Source organism: Anser anser, assembly GCF_964211835.1.
Source record: "Anser anser genome assembly, chromosome: 2".
Classification (NCBI taxonomy): domain Eukaryota; kingdom Metazoa; phylum Chordata; class Aves; order Anseriformes; family Anatidae; genus Anser; species Anser anser.
Genome location: NC_139721.1, coordinates 45,524,174 through 45,541,399, shown reverse-complemented (window position 1 = coordinate 45,541,399; position 17,226 = coordinate 45,524,174). Strand labels below are relative to the sequence as shown.

Below are 17,226 nucleotides of genomic sequence, written 5' to 3'. Positions count from 1 at the left end.
ATTTTAACTTTTTTCATTTTCGTTTGACTGTTTTCTAAATTAAAGGCTTACAGTGTCTGATTATAGCTGTCATAAAACTCACAGTTCCCTGAAAGAGTATTTCATGGAGAAGTTATGTGTAATGGTAAGATACTGGATACTATACTGGGTAATATATTTTTGTACAAAAATAAATATATTTCAGGTACAAAAATGGAATTATGAATTCATTAATAATGAGTAATGAATACCTTACATGAAATCTCTGTAAAATTTAAAAAACAAGCAAACAAGAAAAGAAATGAAAATAGAGAAAGTGTGAAATGCTCATGAAGAAAACAAGAATTCAAGTGATAGGTGATAGATTACTAACACATACTCTATTGCTATTAGGTAGCTGCATTGATCAAATTAATTTTAAAGAGGAGATAAATGAATTGAATGAATGATATTAGTCCTTTACCTGTTGATAATCTCTAACTGAAGCTTCCATCCTGATTCTATTGTCATAGAGTTCTGTGAGGTCTTCTTTACTGTTTAAGTAGCAGTTCTGAGAAATTTGATATTCTTGAGCTAACCGCAGATTTTCTTTAATGACTTGCTCCAGAGTGGCCTAAAGAGAAAATTAATTGATTACACTCACAGCAAAATGCCTTTCTAAAAAATAAAATTATAGGTCTTGACTCATTCACTTATGAATATCTCCAAAATATAGACGGCAAGATTACGATCTCAGTGAAGCCAATGGAAAAACTCCAAATGTATTTAAAGTGGTTAGGATTTTGCTGAATATGTTTTTACTAAAATCAGTGTTATTAATAAATAATTTGTTCAGAAAATCATGTTGTAAATAATTACAGTAGAAACTACCAGAAATAATACATCTTCTACCTTACTACAAAAGCCTGCTTTCTGCAAAGAAATTATCTTGTCTTAATAGCCAGGGATTCTATCAAATTCTTCACCCATGTTGTACTGTTCAAATATTTCCTTTTCCAAGTTATTTGAAAAACAGTCAATGCAATAGTCATGTATTTTCTTAATGATTTTAATGTTTCCTGATCACAATTTGATTAACTTGATTTTAAAGACTAATTAAATTATCAGCTCTCGTGGTTTGCCCCCAGGTGAAGTTGAACTTGTTTGCAGTGTATGCTTCTGTAATCAGAAACATTTCCACTGCTTTTAAATCTGACCTTGACTGAATTTCCTGTGGTTATAATGCATGACCTTCCAACAGTTTCACAATTTTATATAAGTTACAAGGGCATCATCTGATTTAATTTAATTTTAAAATGATTTCTGACAAGAACATCTGCTGTAATTGTTATTATTTTTTCCCACCAAAATGCACATTAGGGGAGGGAAGCCCACCTAGACTTTTACCCATAGAGTTAGTTGAATGATTAAATTTCAGTCTTTTGACATTTAGAATTTCTTCTGACTTCATACATATAAAACTGGATGGCTGATTTCCACATTACAAAATATTTCTTGAAATATGTTTTAAATGTATAACTTGAAAGTACCTTTTTATAACATGATGGGTAGTGATTACAATGCCACCCAGTAGGGAGGAGAGATGCATGAAAAAGATCAATGGGCAAGCCTAAAGCTTATTAAATTTGCATAAGTAATGCCTGTAATGCAAAAGTTATAGCCTAAAAGTTTCTCAAGTTAGAAGAGTTTGCTCATGAGTCAAGTTTATACAAGTGGACTCTTTGTCATCCCCTGTGCTGTGGGTACTCTTGCTGAAAAACAGAGCTAGTGGAGCTGCTAGAGCAGTTGGAGGAGCTAGTTCAGTATGGACATCACCATGAGGTGCTACCTGCATGGAGCCTGTTTATCCATCAGGAGTGATGGCAACCCTCTGACTTGACAATCCCAAACTGTCAGTGAGATGTTACTACAGGAGGTGGGAAGCAGCCACCTGACTTAGTAATTGCTTTACCAAAATCCAAAGAAAGGAATTTTAAATAATTTTAGTTGTATTTTTGATAGGGGAATCTGGTAATATTCCAGAGTTTACTCTTTCTACCTCCCTGATGCTCTTCGTCCCTTTGTCAGAATACTGTGTAAGTCAAAATATGCATGTCTAAGGAAAAAAAAAAAAAAGTTTCGAGCATAGATGTGTTTAGATTTATTTTCCCAGATCACTGATTGAAGGTTCAAGACACTCTTTATATGTGAATCCTACAGGAGCCAGACCCTGTTCCTGCTAGTCAAGCTCTGTTTGGTAGGGCAAAAGCGTATTCTTATCTCATACACTGGTGAAACAAACAATGTTTTAACCATACATTATAGCTACAATTTAGCCTGGAACCCTGGGGGGCTAAGGACCTTTGATAAAATTCAAACCTTGCTTTAGTATCTTCTCTGGCTTTAAAAAAAATTGCAGTGAAATAGTGGGCTAATAAAGTGTCAGTTCTTCTGGGATCATGGTGCATAATGTTGAAGAAGCTTTATGTTTTTTGAGTCTGTTCCCAAGAGTGTAATTTGGTGTCTCACCTTTAAAAGACAAAACTATCCAAGGGAAATAGCAGCATGCCTGAATAGGTTCCTAGCCACCCTGTGGAGCTACTTTGAATTTGGGGAGTTCCCAAGACAGTTAGCATATTAACAATAATTTTACCTCTTCTTCCTACACAATGTCCTAATCAAGATATATCCTATTTTTATCTGTATTTATACATAATTTCTGAAAACTTTCACTAGAAGTTTGCCATGGTTATGCAACCAAATCTGAAAATTCTTCAAGTACAGAACTGTCACTCTATACATCATTAAAATACTAAAATGTTATTAATCTTTTAGAAATCTCAAAATAATAAAGGGAAACATATTACTCTTTGAATAGAGGTAAAACCTGTTTTTCAGGCTGATACTTTCATGAACATGAAATGTTCATAAAATGACTGATGTTAATATGCTGATATTCAATATCTGAAAACAAGTGTTTTCATCATTAACAGTATTTTCACATAAGCAATATGGGAAAGTAAAAGAAAAACTTACTTCTGGAAGATTAACATCAACATAGTAATTTTCACCAATATATATACCTGAGTACAAAACTAGTAAAGTTCTACTATTATTTTTTGCATAATTTAAAATGACGTTTTGACAAAGAATTACATATGAAAGAAAACAAAATACCACTTTCTGGATTTCTTAAGACTTAGTGGCTATGTTTGTATGGCCAGTTAAACTAGTTGTCCTGTCCCCAAAAAAGTGCTTCATTGCATAGCCTATGTCAGCTGTGGAAGTTAAGGTGAAATGATTCTTTTTCTCTAATTCACTCCTCTGAAAGGAGCCCTGAGGATGAGAAGGCAAAGAGTATACATCCTTTGAATACCTGAGAGTCACTCGCTGACGTTTCTACTAAGGATTTCACAGAATGTAGACAAGACGTCTTTAGGAGCATTCCATCTTTTTGAGAGAGAGGAATGGACAAACTGTGACCAAACTTGGTATGCCAGTATATACATTATACGTCTTTCTCCTGTTCTAAGACATCAGGGATATGAATCTCAAAACCAATAGTAAGATATTTAAGTAGACAACCCTGACATTTGGTATACCTCTGCCACTCAAACTTCTGAATTTGCAGACTTCCTGCAAATAAGAATAGTGTTCCTATAAGAAACACTAAGATTCATGTCTTTGTTCTTTTTCTCTTCAGCAAAACTTGAAATCAAAGACTTCTTGTACGTCAGGTTTTGTCTACAGGTATGTTTGAGCTCTTCAGGCATTCTGGAACAGATGTCTGAAATATGGAAAACATTTTTTTACATTTCTACATTCAAATGAAGTTACTTTCTTCAGTGAGAATAAATGTATAATTCTGAGGAATTTCTTGAAGACTTAAATGAAATAAAACTTGAGTGCTGAAGTAGAGAAATCAAATGAAACCAGAAAATACCATAGTATAAACAAATGAAAGAAGATATTTCTGTGTGTAGTTTAGTGTATTTTTATGTGTAGTTAAGGTGTGTGGAACATCCACTGATGATTATTGAATCAAATAAATAAATAAGACAAAAACAAATAAACAAAAAAAAAAAAACAAACAACTGAAAGCTGGGGGATTATTCAGGAGAAATATTACAAAATGCTTGCCCTGTTACTATAGTCAACAGGGATGGAATACTGTCCTAGAGTCTGTCTACCTGATTCAGCACTTTTTTTTTTTTTTCTCTATCTCTTACTCAACACAGAAGCTTAATCTGTCTTTCTGGAAGAGCAAGAGGCTGGAACACTTTTTTTTGTGTGTCTGTTGAACATATTTGGAGTGGAGTTCCTGTCTGTCATAATACAAATTCATAATGAGACAATAAAATATGTGAGGAAAAAAAAAAAAGTAAAAACATCTAAGTGCTTCCCCAGAAGTTTCAAAAAAAGTATTAGTACAATGACAGTTCAACTAGCCAATAGGAAAGCAGATGCAATGCCATGCAACACAATGATAAATTATCAGTCCAGTATCTCAGGACATACAGAATTTCTTGCAATAACTAAACTTTAGTCCTTTTAAGCTCCAAACAGAGATCACCACTAACCTAGTCTAACTGAGAGAGAAAAAAAGAGCAAGAGTGAATGTTAGAGACAAGCAAGGTATACTGCAACTTACTGTCTGAACTTAGTGTCTGCAGCACAGAGAAAATGCATTTCATGTTAGTCTTCCATCCTTTTATGTATACCAATCACTTTGTGTTGCAAGTGATCTAAGAATTATTTTACTATTCCATTTTGTGTGGCAAAAGTGTGTAAAGAATTGTAGAGACTAACCTTAGGATCAATGATTTTGTCCACATAGTGATATACCAATAAACAAGATATAAATCCCTGTAGTTTACAATCATCATTTTGAATGGTCACTCTGACAGCAGTGTTTTATTTGAAAGATAAGAACAATTGATTTTGACAATCAGATGCATCAGCACAATAAACTAATTATTAAGGGATCTATATTAATTGCTTATACTACTTAAATTTGATGTTGTGAAGAATGAAATTGTTTTCCCCAAGCAGGACTGTTTCTTTTGCAGACATGAAGTATCCTTATTGGAGAACAACCCAGAATATGAACAGCAAAAATAAATTGCTTATCTTAAAATTACTGTGTTCACCCCTTCAACTCCAAAAAGCTTCTCCAATGGAGTTAGTTACATTTTTCCAGAAACATCTACTAGGTATATCATATACATGTTCCTTCCCAGGACATAATGAGCATGGCATTTCCAAGCACTGCACAGTCAGCATAATACAGCTGAAAAGTCTCCCAGCTGTGGAAAAGGAAGTTACTATAAACCAAGCAAGAGGCGGGATTTTTTCCCCCTGTCTGAGGATATATTGTTACAATAACGGTAGTTTGCAAGTTGTGTGGGTTCTGCAAGTCACAGAAACTACAACAGAAGCTACACAGAAGTTAACTGAGTAGTAATTTCTGCTGCATTCACCATACTTAGGATTTTCTGTTGATGCTGTCACCAGCATTTGAAGACTGGTAATTTATGCACCAAGGATCTTGCAGCTACTCAGTAAATCTCCAGTACTGCAGCCCTTTTAAGGTACGCTGTGCAAACAGCTGAGCCCTTCTTGAACAAGCTCTAACACCAGTCAGGGCATTTACATTGCTGATATTATATACTGGGCTAACACAGATTCTGGTGGTCTCTGAGCTGAAACAGGTGTTCTTCCACTGTATCTGCTACCAAAAAGCAAAACCAAGAAAAAACAACAACAAAAACAACCCTAATGCACATAGCTCAGAGTTACTGAAATTAATCTTCTGAAATAAGGTATGTTTTTACATCCATAGCATGAAATTTTGCTTTATAATATTTGGTTGGTGTCTTTGAAAATGCACCCTGAAGTATACACATAGACAGAGAAGTGAGAGATCATATTTTTGAACAATGTGTTAGAGACCATTTAGAACAAATTAATTACTCTTTAAAAAAGAGTATGGTGTAAATTTTTTTTCTGACATATTGCATTTTTCTAACCTGCAAACTAAAGTAACAATAGCTACAAGTATCTTTCATTGATAACACAGCAGTTCAAATGGTAGTTCCAACAGCTTTGAAAGAAATAAGTTGAGTTCTTATGAGTCAAGTGGAGAATTAATATGGGGAATAATGCATTAAATCATTGAGGAAAAAAATAGGTGAATGGCAAGCTACTTATATTACAAATAATGAATGCTGCTAAAATAAAAATGAAAAAAATATGCTACTAAAATAACAACATTACCAAAACAGTATCAGTGAATATAAGTACACACCTGTCTGTTTTAACATTACAAGTATTTCAAAACAAATAGTATATAACAAGTTTTGGGTCATGTATCTTCATGGCAGCCAAATCCAAAAAGTATTTTTGTTTCTTTTTCATATAGAGTCTTTTCTATGTATGGAATATTCTGAAATTCCGCAAAGTAATCTTTGGTACATGAACCAAATTGCATTTACACTAAAAAAAGATTGTGGTTGTAGAATATGCTCCAAATGCTCTAAGATAATTTAATGTTAATGCACCCAGCATCTATGATTCTATATGTGCAGAAAATCTGAAGAAAAAAAAATATATGCAAAAATTGAAGTAATGGAAATATTTATGACGTATAGACATAAATCTCAGATCAATGCACTAGAAAAGCAGTCATTTTCATTCCCCCCCCCCCTTTTTTTTTTCAAGAGCCAAAGGAAAAACATTTTCTTTTGTGTTTGGTAGTCATGAGTTCTGCCATATGGTCTTTCTGAAAACTCGGTTCAGACTCAAATGTTCCAATAATGATTCAACAGAACAGAAGAATTTTCTGCTAAATGTTCTTCCTACAGCTGTACAGATTAGCTGAATTTATTTAGTTTATGATACTTCTACTGTGAGATCTCAGCTGGGATGGGGGAGATTGGTCCTTATGGTCGGGGCCAACCTGGAGCCATTGTTAAAAATAGAGGTCACTTCTTGCACTGATTTAAGATTGAGACACGGAGAAATCAAAAAATTTACCAGTCCAAAGGCCTGAGCTCACAGGGTGGAGACCAACTGCAAGGCCAGGAAACGGTCCATACTACAAGATGCATAGTGACACTGTTTTTACATATGTGGAAGAAAAAACAAGGTATCTAGTTTGGCTATTTCCCACAAGGGTGTTTTTCTCCAAATTGTATATAGTCTACATTATCATGACCTGCTACAGTTGACAGAACTTTGGGGACTCAAGGTGTTATTAAAACACCATATGAAAGAACCCTAAATGGCTCTGGCTAAACTGCACGGTTTTAAAATTCTTATTTTTACAGCAAGATTTGAACAGAACTTACAATTGATTATGCCTTCTTAGTCCTATTTTTATCTGAAGTCTGGAAGCCCTGATTACAGGGAAGAAACTTTTGCAATATTATTGTGGCTTAGAGACAAAAATATTTTTCCTACCAAGGATGGGAGAGTTTTGTCTAGGGCTACTTCAATTTTATGATCAGTCACGATCACAGAGGTTCAGAAGGAGAAAAGCAATTTTCAAGATCTTCAGAAAGTAACTGGATATTTTCTGTTTTCACATTGCAAAACTAGAATTTGTCTGTGCTTACACATGTTAAACATGTATAGCTCATGTACAGACATATTTAAGGGACATGCAGGAACTGAAGAGTTCCTAGATCTTGAATCAATATGAGATCAATATATGGGAAATTCTCTTCAATGACCCCTAAAAAAAAAAAAAAAAAAAAGTGTGTTCAGTGTGTTCAGAAGGACACTGAAGAATTGGTAGCTTTTAAAAAGATAAAGAAAATGAACTGATGAAGACAGATCTTCATGACAACTTGTGCCAGAATTGTGTTAGGGCTCGGTACTGATTTGCTGGTGCCAACTTGATAAGTCACTTAAGCAAGTCACAGTCCTTTCCTTTCTTGAAATCATGGAAAGAGATTGGTATCAAAGCACTGAACTGGAAGTACAAGCATGATGACTTCAGGTAGTATGGGTCAGTGACTCCAGCACTGGTGTCAAGAATATAACTTCAGAAGGCACAGGAACAAATTAGTGAGTCCACAGAAGTGAAAAATAAAAAAAGTATTAAAGCAAGCAGAACACAAGTGAAAGTTCAAAGACAAAAAAAAAGAAATTGAATAAATAGCACTGCTGTTGCAGAAAATGTGAGTGACAACAGACTATAAAACAAAAATGAAGAGCAAACACATCTTGCATTTGATGCTAACTGTGAAAAAATATAACTTTAAGAGGCTTTATTACAAGTTAATTGGAAACAATTGTTATGGTATATAATGCCAGTAAATGTGGTATTGATTGAAGAGGATCTAATTTGATCCATTGGTTGTGAATACTAACGGAAAAAAACATCAATCATTCAAAGACCAGAAAAGATAAAAAAGCAAATTCATTAGAGAGCTATGCAGTTGTTAGCAAAATATTTCTATATCAAAACAGAAACAAACATTTAAAATATACACTTTTACTTTAAAATTAACATTTATGTTTTATTGAGAATAACGTGGAAACAAGAAATATAAAAATACTCCTTAGAAGGGTATTATGTAGTCTAAGACTTTAACACTGAATTTAGATTTCTGGTTGCAGATTTTTTCCACACTTAAAGTTTTTATTTTAAGAAAAGTAAAAGCTACATGTTTAAATAAAGTCAATCTATAAATATGATGGAATATAAGTTGACATAAGTATAAAAAAGATTTTGAAATTACATAGAATTAAGAACTTCTCCAATCCTACTTCTTCCTTTACACCTTAAGTTTACATGTTTTGTCTAAAAAGAAAAAAAAGAAAAAAAAGAAAAATTTTATGATTTCATTATTGGTTTCTGCATAAGATAGTTTTAGACTGTTAAACACAAACATATTTGCCTATTATTGCACCATTAACTTTTCTTCTATATCATCATAGTTTGATTGTATATACCTGTCAATATTTGTAGAACATATTAGGAGAGAGAATTTCTCTTTCACTGCTATTCTGGAAAAGATGGGAGTGCATGGGAATGTCCATTTATGTATTTCATTATGACCACTTAAACATTTATAAAGGTTCTCTATTTTCTTATATACTTAGGGATGGACAATTCTGCATTACTAGGGGAAAAGGGTAATTACTCACAGGAAGGTCATTAAATACATTCTTTTTGACATTACAAAGACTAATATTTTTGCATTAATGGCACTATGCAGAGTACATGAAGCAAATAAATAATAAACCTACTTATTCAAATACTAATGCAAAACCAAATGTTCTTTCAATTGTACAGAACAAAAAATAAAGTGAGAAAGGTATCAAAAAGTAAACAGTAAAACTGAATAGAATATCTCTTACTTACACATATCTCACACACAACTATTTTATGTTTCTGAAGTGACAGAAAGTTGCAAACCAAGAGATCCATAGAATAATTGTGCCAATTTTTGGTTAAATTCACTGGAAATTTAATTTTGTTGTTGTTGTTGCTTCAATAAACTAAATGTGCAAAATGTACCGGATTTTACAGCTTAATGTATTTTATTTTGGCAAACACTGTAACCAACCATAGACATATTAGCATTTAGTTCTGGCTTTTCATCCATTTACATTTCCACACAGTTAGAGGGATCACTATTCTGATTTTACAACCATAAGTTTTTGTAATTCTTTTGAAAATTAATACCCCTAACTCACTTTTGATGGCAATCAACATTGATATTTTACTCTAAAGAAATATCCTAAATGCAATTTTTTAGATTTTGCCTAATCTGCTACATACTTTGGTTCACTGACAAGTCATTTGGCTTCAGTGAACTTTGTCATAATCATAATGAACATGACTGACACCCAGTGGCCTTCTTGGCTGAGACTTTTTTTAACCACTACCGTTATTGTCATGGCCATTTTAACATCCATGGACCTATTAGAGAGTCCAGAGGAGGGCCATGAGGATGATCAGAGGGCTGGAGCACCTCTCTTATGAAGACAAGCTGAAAGAACTGCGGTTGTTCAGCCTAGAGAAGAGAAGGCCCCAGGGAGACCTTATGGCGACCTTCCAGTACCTAAATGGGTCCTACAGGAAAGATGGAGAAGGACTCTTTGTCAGGGAGTTTAATGGTAGGACAAGGAGCAATGGTTTTAAACTAAAAGAGGGTAGATTTAGATTAAATATTAGAAGAAATACTTAACCATGAGGGTGATGAGAACCTGGTGAGGGTGATGAGAACCTGGAACAGGTTGCCCAGAGAATCTGTGGATGCCCCATCCCTGACAGTGTCCAAGACCAGGTTGGATGGGGCTTTGGGCAACCTGGGAGGTGCCCCTGCCCATGGCAGGGGGGGTTGGAACTATGTGATCTTTAAGAGTCAACTCAAACCATTCTATGATCCACAATAAAAGTACAGTTTCTGGATTTGTATTTATGAAATTCCTATTGGACTTCCCATATAGATATATAGTTTGATCCTAATCCTTCTTTCTCATCCAATTCTGAAATCCAGTAACTGATAATGGAGAAGTGCTGCCCTGTTTACTTTGATTATTTTTATAGGCAATACTGAGATAATTAAGAGGATTAGATTTAAATCTGCTTCTTGAAGCACTTACTAAAATATTTATACTGAATAAGCTTCCTGAAAAGATTCTATTTTTCACTTCAAGAGTGAGCAGAAAAGAATTCTGATCTCCTTATCTGACGTTTTCCAGATTTTTATGTAACAGAGAATGCATCTCCACTTCTGTCTACTCCAATTAGAATAAACATTTCTAAAATTTCAAAAAAAAAGTAGTCTAGAAATTTTTCACTGAACAAAACAAAACATTTAATGAAAAAATGAACACAATCTAATTTATTTTCTTAATGGACACTTTTCAAAGTAATTAGGTTTTGTATCAACATTGTCACCTTCGTCGGTAAAAATTCAGAAGTATCCTGTACTTTTAAAATTATTATTATTAAGGAAGTTAGATTTTAAACATAAAATAACTGTAATGTAATAGAATACCAAAACCTCAGTGATTCAGTCAGAACAGGTCTGCATTCTAGATAAAATAGATCAATAAGAACACAGTTCAGCTCTGTATCAATGCAATATTGTGGTTGTCAGTACAATTATACTTGTGGCTCAGGTTCTCTCTATCATATTAAAATCTTGCTGACTGAAAACTTGAGATACCACCTTATTCTCATTACCCTTCGCTACAGAGAGTCCTTGGCAGAAATTCTTTGTTTATGAAACCCTTTATCCCCTGAGACTAGGAGTTTTCCTTTCATCTGTCCTCCTTATGGTGAAATCTGAGATCTGTCTTTTCATGGATACCTTCACTGTCTAAAGCATACAGATGGGCCCAAACTATAAAAAAAAAAAACAGAAATTAGGCAGTACACACAGATCAATCACATAAAGGCAGTAACAAATGTAGAGTGCCTTTAGATAGGCCTATGTTTTATTTAATGAACACATTTATCCGAGAAACAAGACATGAGATGGCTAGGAATCCAAAAGAGTAGAATCCAACAGGTTCTGAGTGAAGTTGCTATAGGCTGTAGGTCCTGCCTGCCTTTAAGGCCAGTGTGAAGGGGTTAATTTATAGAAAAAAAACAAGGATACAGAAAAGGAGCACAATGCAAAGAAACACCAATGCCCTAAAATGTAGTTGCACACACATATTGCCAACCATATAGTGCAATGCTAACAAAAGCTGTTGAGGATTTCCCCACTTGATAACATCAGATATAAGGTAGAACATAGCCAAGCTTCAAGACAAGAAATCTTCCAAACATTTATGTTATTGGCTACTGCATGTAAAGATGATATTTACTGGAGAAAAAATGATACAAAATATTCCAACATCAGAGAACAACTGCTACTACCAAGAAGATTTTAACAATTTCTGCTGGATCTTCATTGTTTAGTATATGTCACCATTTAAATGAAGCCTCAGAAAAGCCAAACTTCAAATGGTATCGTAAAATCTAATGCAGTAATTCTGTAAAATGAAAATATAATAATAGTTTATGTAAATCACAATATTTTATACAAACTATTTACATGAGAATGTTAAAGAATTAATAGTGAGCCTTCTTTATTAAACACTCATTTTAAAAATATGGCAACTTTCAGAAAAGAAATACACACATAATAGTAAAGGTAAATTCAATGCAACTTTTCAAATTAGAATAACATTTTATATTAACTGTTATAAAAAATCAAGGACAACTGTGGCAAATATTTTAAATTGAATATAGCTATTTTCCCTCATTAGAATTTCACAAAATCCAGCCAATTCAATACATGTGTGAAATCTGACATTTTCTGTATAAAAGAGGAAACATGGATATTGCATGTTCTAAGCTGAACAGTCTGTTTTTATTCATGTACTTATTTTCACAAATAACTGTTCAGGAATTATTTATATAATGAAAAATATTTAATATTATTCATATAAACAATAGATATAATAATTTTATTTACATATTTACAATGTATAATATAAACTATTTATATAATATATAGCTTGTCCTAACTGTCATTTGACTAGTTAGAAGTAATAAGGATATAACATCAACGTCAAACTGTTTTTTCTGATACCCAAGTCCCTGTTTTTCACAGTTGTTTTGTTTTCTAGCACTGCTCATTCATTTCAGAATCGTCATTTTCCACAATAATGGTACAGTACTTGTACTTGTTCTACATAAGGGCAGTAACCCAGTCTAGTTGGCTCATTCTTGTAGTTTTAAATGTAGTTAACACAACAGAGGTCACAGGCATGGCCACTGAAAAAGAAACTATATTCTTTTATTTTGGATAAGCCATAACTGTATTTTATGAGTATCAACCTAAAAGCATAAACCAGTATGTTCTATAAGTAACCTCAGAATCAAAACTACCAGTATAAAACAAGGGAAGCTACCAGCAAATAATGCTTTTTGAGAAATACCCTCCAAATGTACTTTTACCTTTGTCTATGTATAGATGCGCAGTCCCTTATAGCTAAAGATTTCTCCGTCAACATCATGACAGCATGGTCAGCACATAAATAAACGAAGCAAAGGGAGCTACGCACAATGGCATTTCCTCCTCAACTACCAAATAGCCCCACACCAAAAAAAAAAATAAAATAAAAATAAAAGATTGATCAGGATAGGAAAAGAAGGGATTTAAGGACGAGAATAATTTATATGTGGATTACAAAACCTGAAGAATTTCAGTGATCAGAAAGTAGTATCTTTTTCTATCTTTGAGTGATTCTTGTATTTGTAATGTGAATGCTCCAAGCAGTAAGTCCCCATATCCACAATCATCACAGAAGCAGTAGCTGAGTTCTTGAAGCAAACAGAATCACTCTATCACATGCTGCATTAGCTTTGAGTCTTCCTCAGTATTACTGCAGTGGTTGATGAGAATATAGATAAAGCTTCAGAAGACATTAAGAATAGAGGCGTTTTTCAGCAAAGCACTGTTACAGCTTCAGCTCTGATGAGTGCACTCCAGTGACAGCAAAAGGCTGCATTTGGGTTTCACAAGACACCTTGACATATTTTGTATTCAGCGTATACATTCATGCAGAGATGGCCATCTCCACAGCAGGAATTAATATGAACCATTTTGCACACCACTTTAAGAGTTTAGTGTTCCTACTACAAAAAGAATTCTCTAGAAGTCAAAGTGGAAAACACACTTAGCTCTACAGGTCTGACCTATGGAAAACCAAACAGAAATTCTGACTCTGTGACTTAACTGAAAGTCAGGAACCACCACAAGAAAACATGGAGGACAGAAAGACCCTATCTGTAAGAATGTCACCAAGAGACAGAAGAACAGAAGAGTCACACAGGTCTGAATTTTTCATTCATTCATTCTCATAAGGGACATGTTACATATGGTTCTACCTCAGGAAGGGCTAGACTTTGCTGATTTTGGAAACACTGTTTGTTTTATGTATTGAGGACAAAGATTTTACTGAAGCATTTTCTAGTACTATAATAAAAATGGGAATAGGCATTCACAGTGTATCTAACTACGAATGCCTTTATCTGCGGGTTCAAGCTCAAGATAGACACATTAGTCTCAGTTTCTCCAGATATCAAAATATAAAGCTTTTCCTACACCCCTCAGTCAGGATAGCTGAAATAATCTCTGTCTCACAGAGGATCAGCACCACAACAAGACCTGCTTCTTTGTCCTATTTACAAATCCAATAATTTTCACCAGTGTGCTGACCCATCTGGTTGCTCCTCTTGTACATAAGGTGCTCATGTTCTCCCCGCTGGACAGAAGGTTGATAATCAAAATACCAAATTGTCCAATACTAGGGTGCAGTTATTTCAAATTCTGGTTTAAATGGTGAACTTTCAAAATCTCATGGTTGAAACAGGATACGGTACCACATAATACCACTAAGGAGTCAACATTTGGTAACCATGACAAGTGAGGATATCAGGGAAGAAAAATGTGAGAGAAAGGGAATCTGATGCTAGATCCTTTTAAAATATATTCTTAGTGCTAACTCATGTTTGTTACCAAGTCTGTGCTGGTGGTGGACAGCCTTCTGGGCCAAAGAGAGATTTTCCTCAAGCCATGCAGCAACCTGAATGACAAGACTCTTGAGGACAAGTTTTGTCATTCTGACTACTTTCCTCTACGAAGGTAGGATTTAAAAGAAAAAGAGATAGGGTACCTGCCTGCTGTGTGATTCTCATCTAGATCCTCAACAACAGGTGTAAGTTGTTTAAAAGTATCTGATCTTTATAAATTACAAGAAAGCATAATGCTTTTTTCAGAAAGTCAGGTGTGAGTCCCAAAGTATGTAAACACAACACTAAAAGTGCATTTAAAGCAAGGAATTCAGTGGGTATTGTTGAAGTAAACAGGAGACTTATAAGCAAACTGATATCATAGAAAAAACTCTGGCAATCAGAGATTGCCGTACTCTTTCATTGCCTGCACTGTTGCAACAGAAATGGCAACAAGCCACTCCATCCTACACTCCTGTGAAAGCATGAAAAGCTAGGGCATGAAATTAAAATTCTGGCTTCTGTCATCAGAGAACACTGTATTTTTTATATTCTGAACTGTTACAATCTCTAACACTAATATCTGAAATACAGTGTATTTGGTGACATACTTAATAAGACAGCACAGATTGTACAAACAGCCAAAGATGCTAAAAAATCTAAAGGATGAACTAAATTTTTTATGACTACTGTCTGCAGACAGCACTTTTAGACACATGGGTTACCATGTGTTTATCATTTCTACTATATGCTATAAGTATGCAAATGCATAAGAAAAATGTGTCATAGTTGATATTCATATCATATCAAAACAATGATAAGACAAAAAAATTGATAATAAAATTATAACCTAACTGTTCATTGTTTTCAGTACAACTGAAACAGGAGCTGTTTAATGACTTATTCCTCACATGCCATTCAAAGCCTACTAATTTATTCTGGTGATGTCTGCATTACCTAATGAAGATGATACACTCAGCTTCTCTATCTTCAAATTCTTTCCTGCTGCTATCTAATATTTTAATTTAAGCATTGAAAATACACCCATTGTTTTTGTTCTACAAATCAGTGCATTTCAGTTCATTTTATATATATCAATTTCAGGGAGAGGACCGCAGTTACTTGGAATTCACAGAGTATACTGTCTTTGAAAATTCATATACTTGGGGGAACATTATATATCTGGAACTTGATACATAACATTACTTATCATGGTGTCACACAAAAATCCCCATATGTTTTTTGTCCCCAGTTCTTTTCCAGTAACACCTGAGTAAAATAGCTACATTTGAGGGAAAGGGAGCAGGAGTGAGTAGGAATGTCTAAAAACCATATACACATAGAACAGGCAAAAAAATATATTTACATCCCAAAACTCCTTCTTCTTTTGAAGGACCAACTATCATCTTCCAGATTGTAGATTAGCACTTTCTGGAATGGTACATAGAGGAGCGTGTTACTTTTCTTTTTGCAACAGTCACACAACTCCACTGACAGGTATAGAACCTACCCCACAAGACTGAACTTCTCAGGTTAGAGAAGTGACATGAAATTGTCCTGTGTATCTGCAAGGTTTTAGAAACTGCCACAGTTCCTGATCTGTTTGCACAATACTTAACTGTCCTTTCACTAGCAACAAATCATTCAGAGAGAGATGCAAATAATTCTGATCAATTCCAGCATGACTTTATAACCCTTTTAAAACTTAAAACTATTCTTGGTATATGATGAGATGCAAAGAAAAATACAACTGTGAAGTTGAAGTTCAGTTCTTATTTTAGCATGTATTTCATGAGATCATGAGAATTTCTCACCTTTATGGACTACTGTAAAGGAACAGCATAGCAGAGGACGTCTGTGCAATGTAAGAGAAAAGATGGATTTATCTACATTTTTTTCCAGTTATTACCACAACATTTTGCTGCATTACCAATAAATGGAAGATTTCAGTGTTAAGACCTTTCTCTGCAACAAGTAAGTACTATTTTTCTCTTTTTTTCAAACAGGAATCAAATCAAAATCAAATAATTTTTTATACATTATGTACAGTTGAGAACACAACTTGCAGAACTTAATAAACCCAGACTGAAAGAGGGTGTATACTGATATGGATGACAGCAATGAAACTGGATCTAAGCATTTAATCTACACTGAATTTTAGGTGAGACACAACTTGACATTTCCTTTCACCTGTGAGCAGGTCCAACATGACATATTATGTATTGCAGCATTTCTTCCTGAAAGAAATTGAGAGCTTCGAATCTGTGCATGATTTGGAGCTGAACACTTATTTCACAGATAACTAAAATAGCTAATTCAACCAAAGCAGAATACTGTCTTTCTTTTTTATTATTATTTTTTTAATTTTTTAGTTCATACCTCATGAGGATTGGCCACATATAATCATGTCAGTTACTAATTTAGATTGGTTAGCCTCTATAGGTGTCTATTACATAAATTGCAACACACTATACAAAACAGCTGCAATATAAAGCTTCTCATTCTACACTGACAATAAAAAGAAATACAATGAGGACAATTAAGTAAACCTAATCTTTTCTAGCCCTCAGCCAAAAGTGTAAGGAATATGCCTGTCTCACAGAAGGCCTTAAAGACATATAAATGTTCTATTCATTGTACATCTCTCCTTTGGTACATAACTAACCCTACTCATGCAGATCTTTTTTTTTTTTTAAATTTTTTCTTCTTTTAAAGAGAAATATAAATGTTAATTGAAT

General features: G+C 34.0%; 1 protein-coding gene across 1 annotated transcript in view; it reads right to left on the bottom strand.

Annotated features, from left to right (window-relative positions):
* The window catches only part of CCDC178 (coiled-coil domain containing 178), a 174,373-nt gene that overhangs the window by 58,438 nt on the left and 98,709 nt on the right, over positions 1-17,226 (bottom strand). Inside the window, exon 19 of the mRNA XM_083823790.1 lies at positions 443-592. Within this exon, the coding sequence (XP_083679916.1) occupies positions 443-592 (150 nt within the window). The remainder of the gene's footprint in view (positions 1-442; positions 593-17,226) is intronic.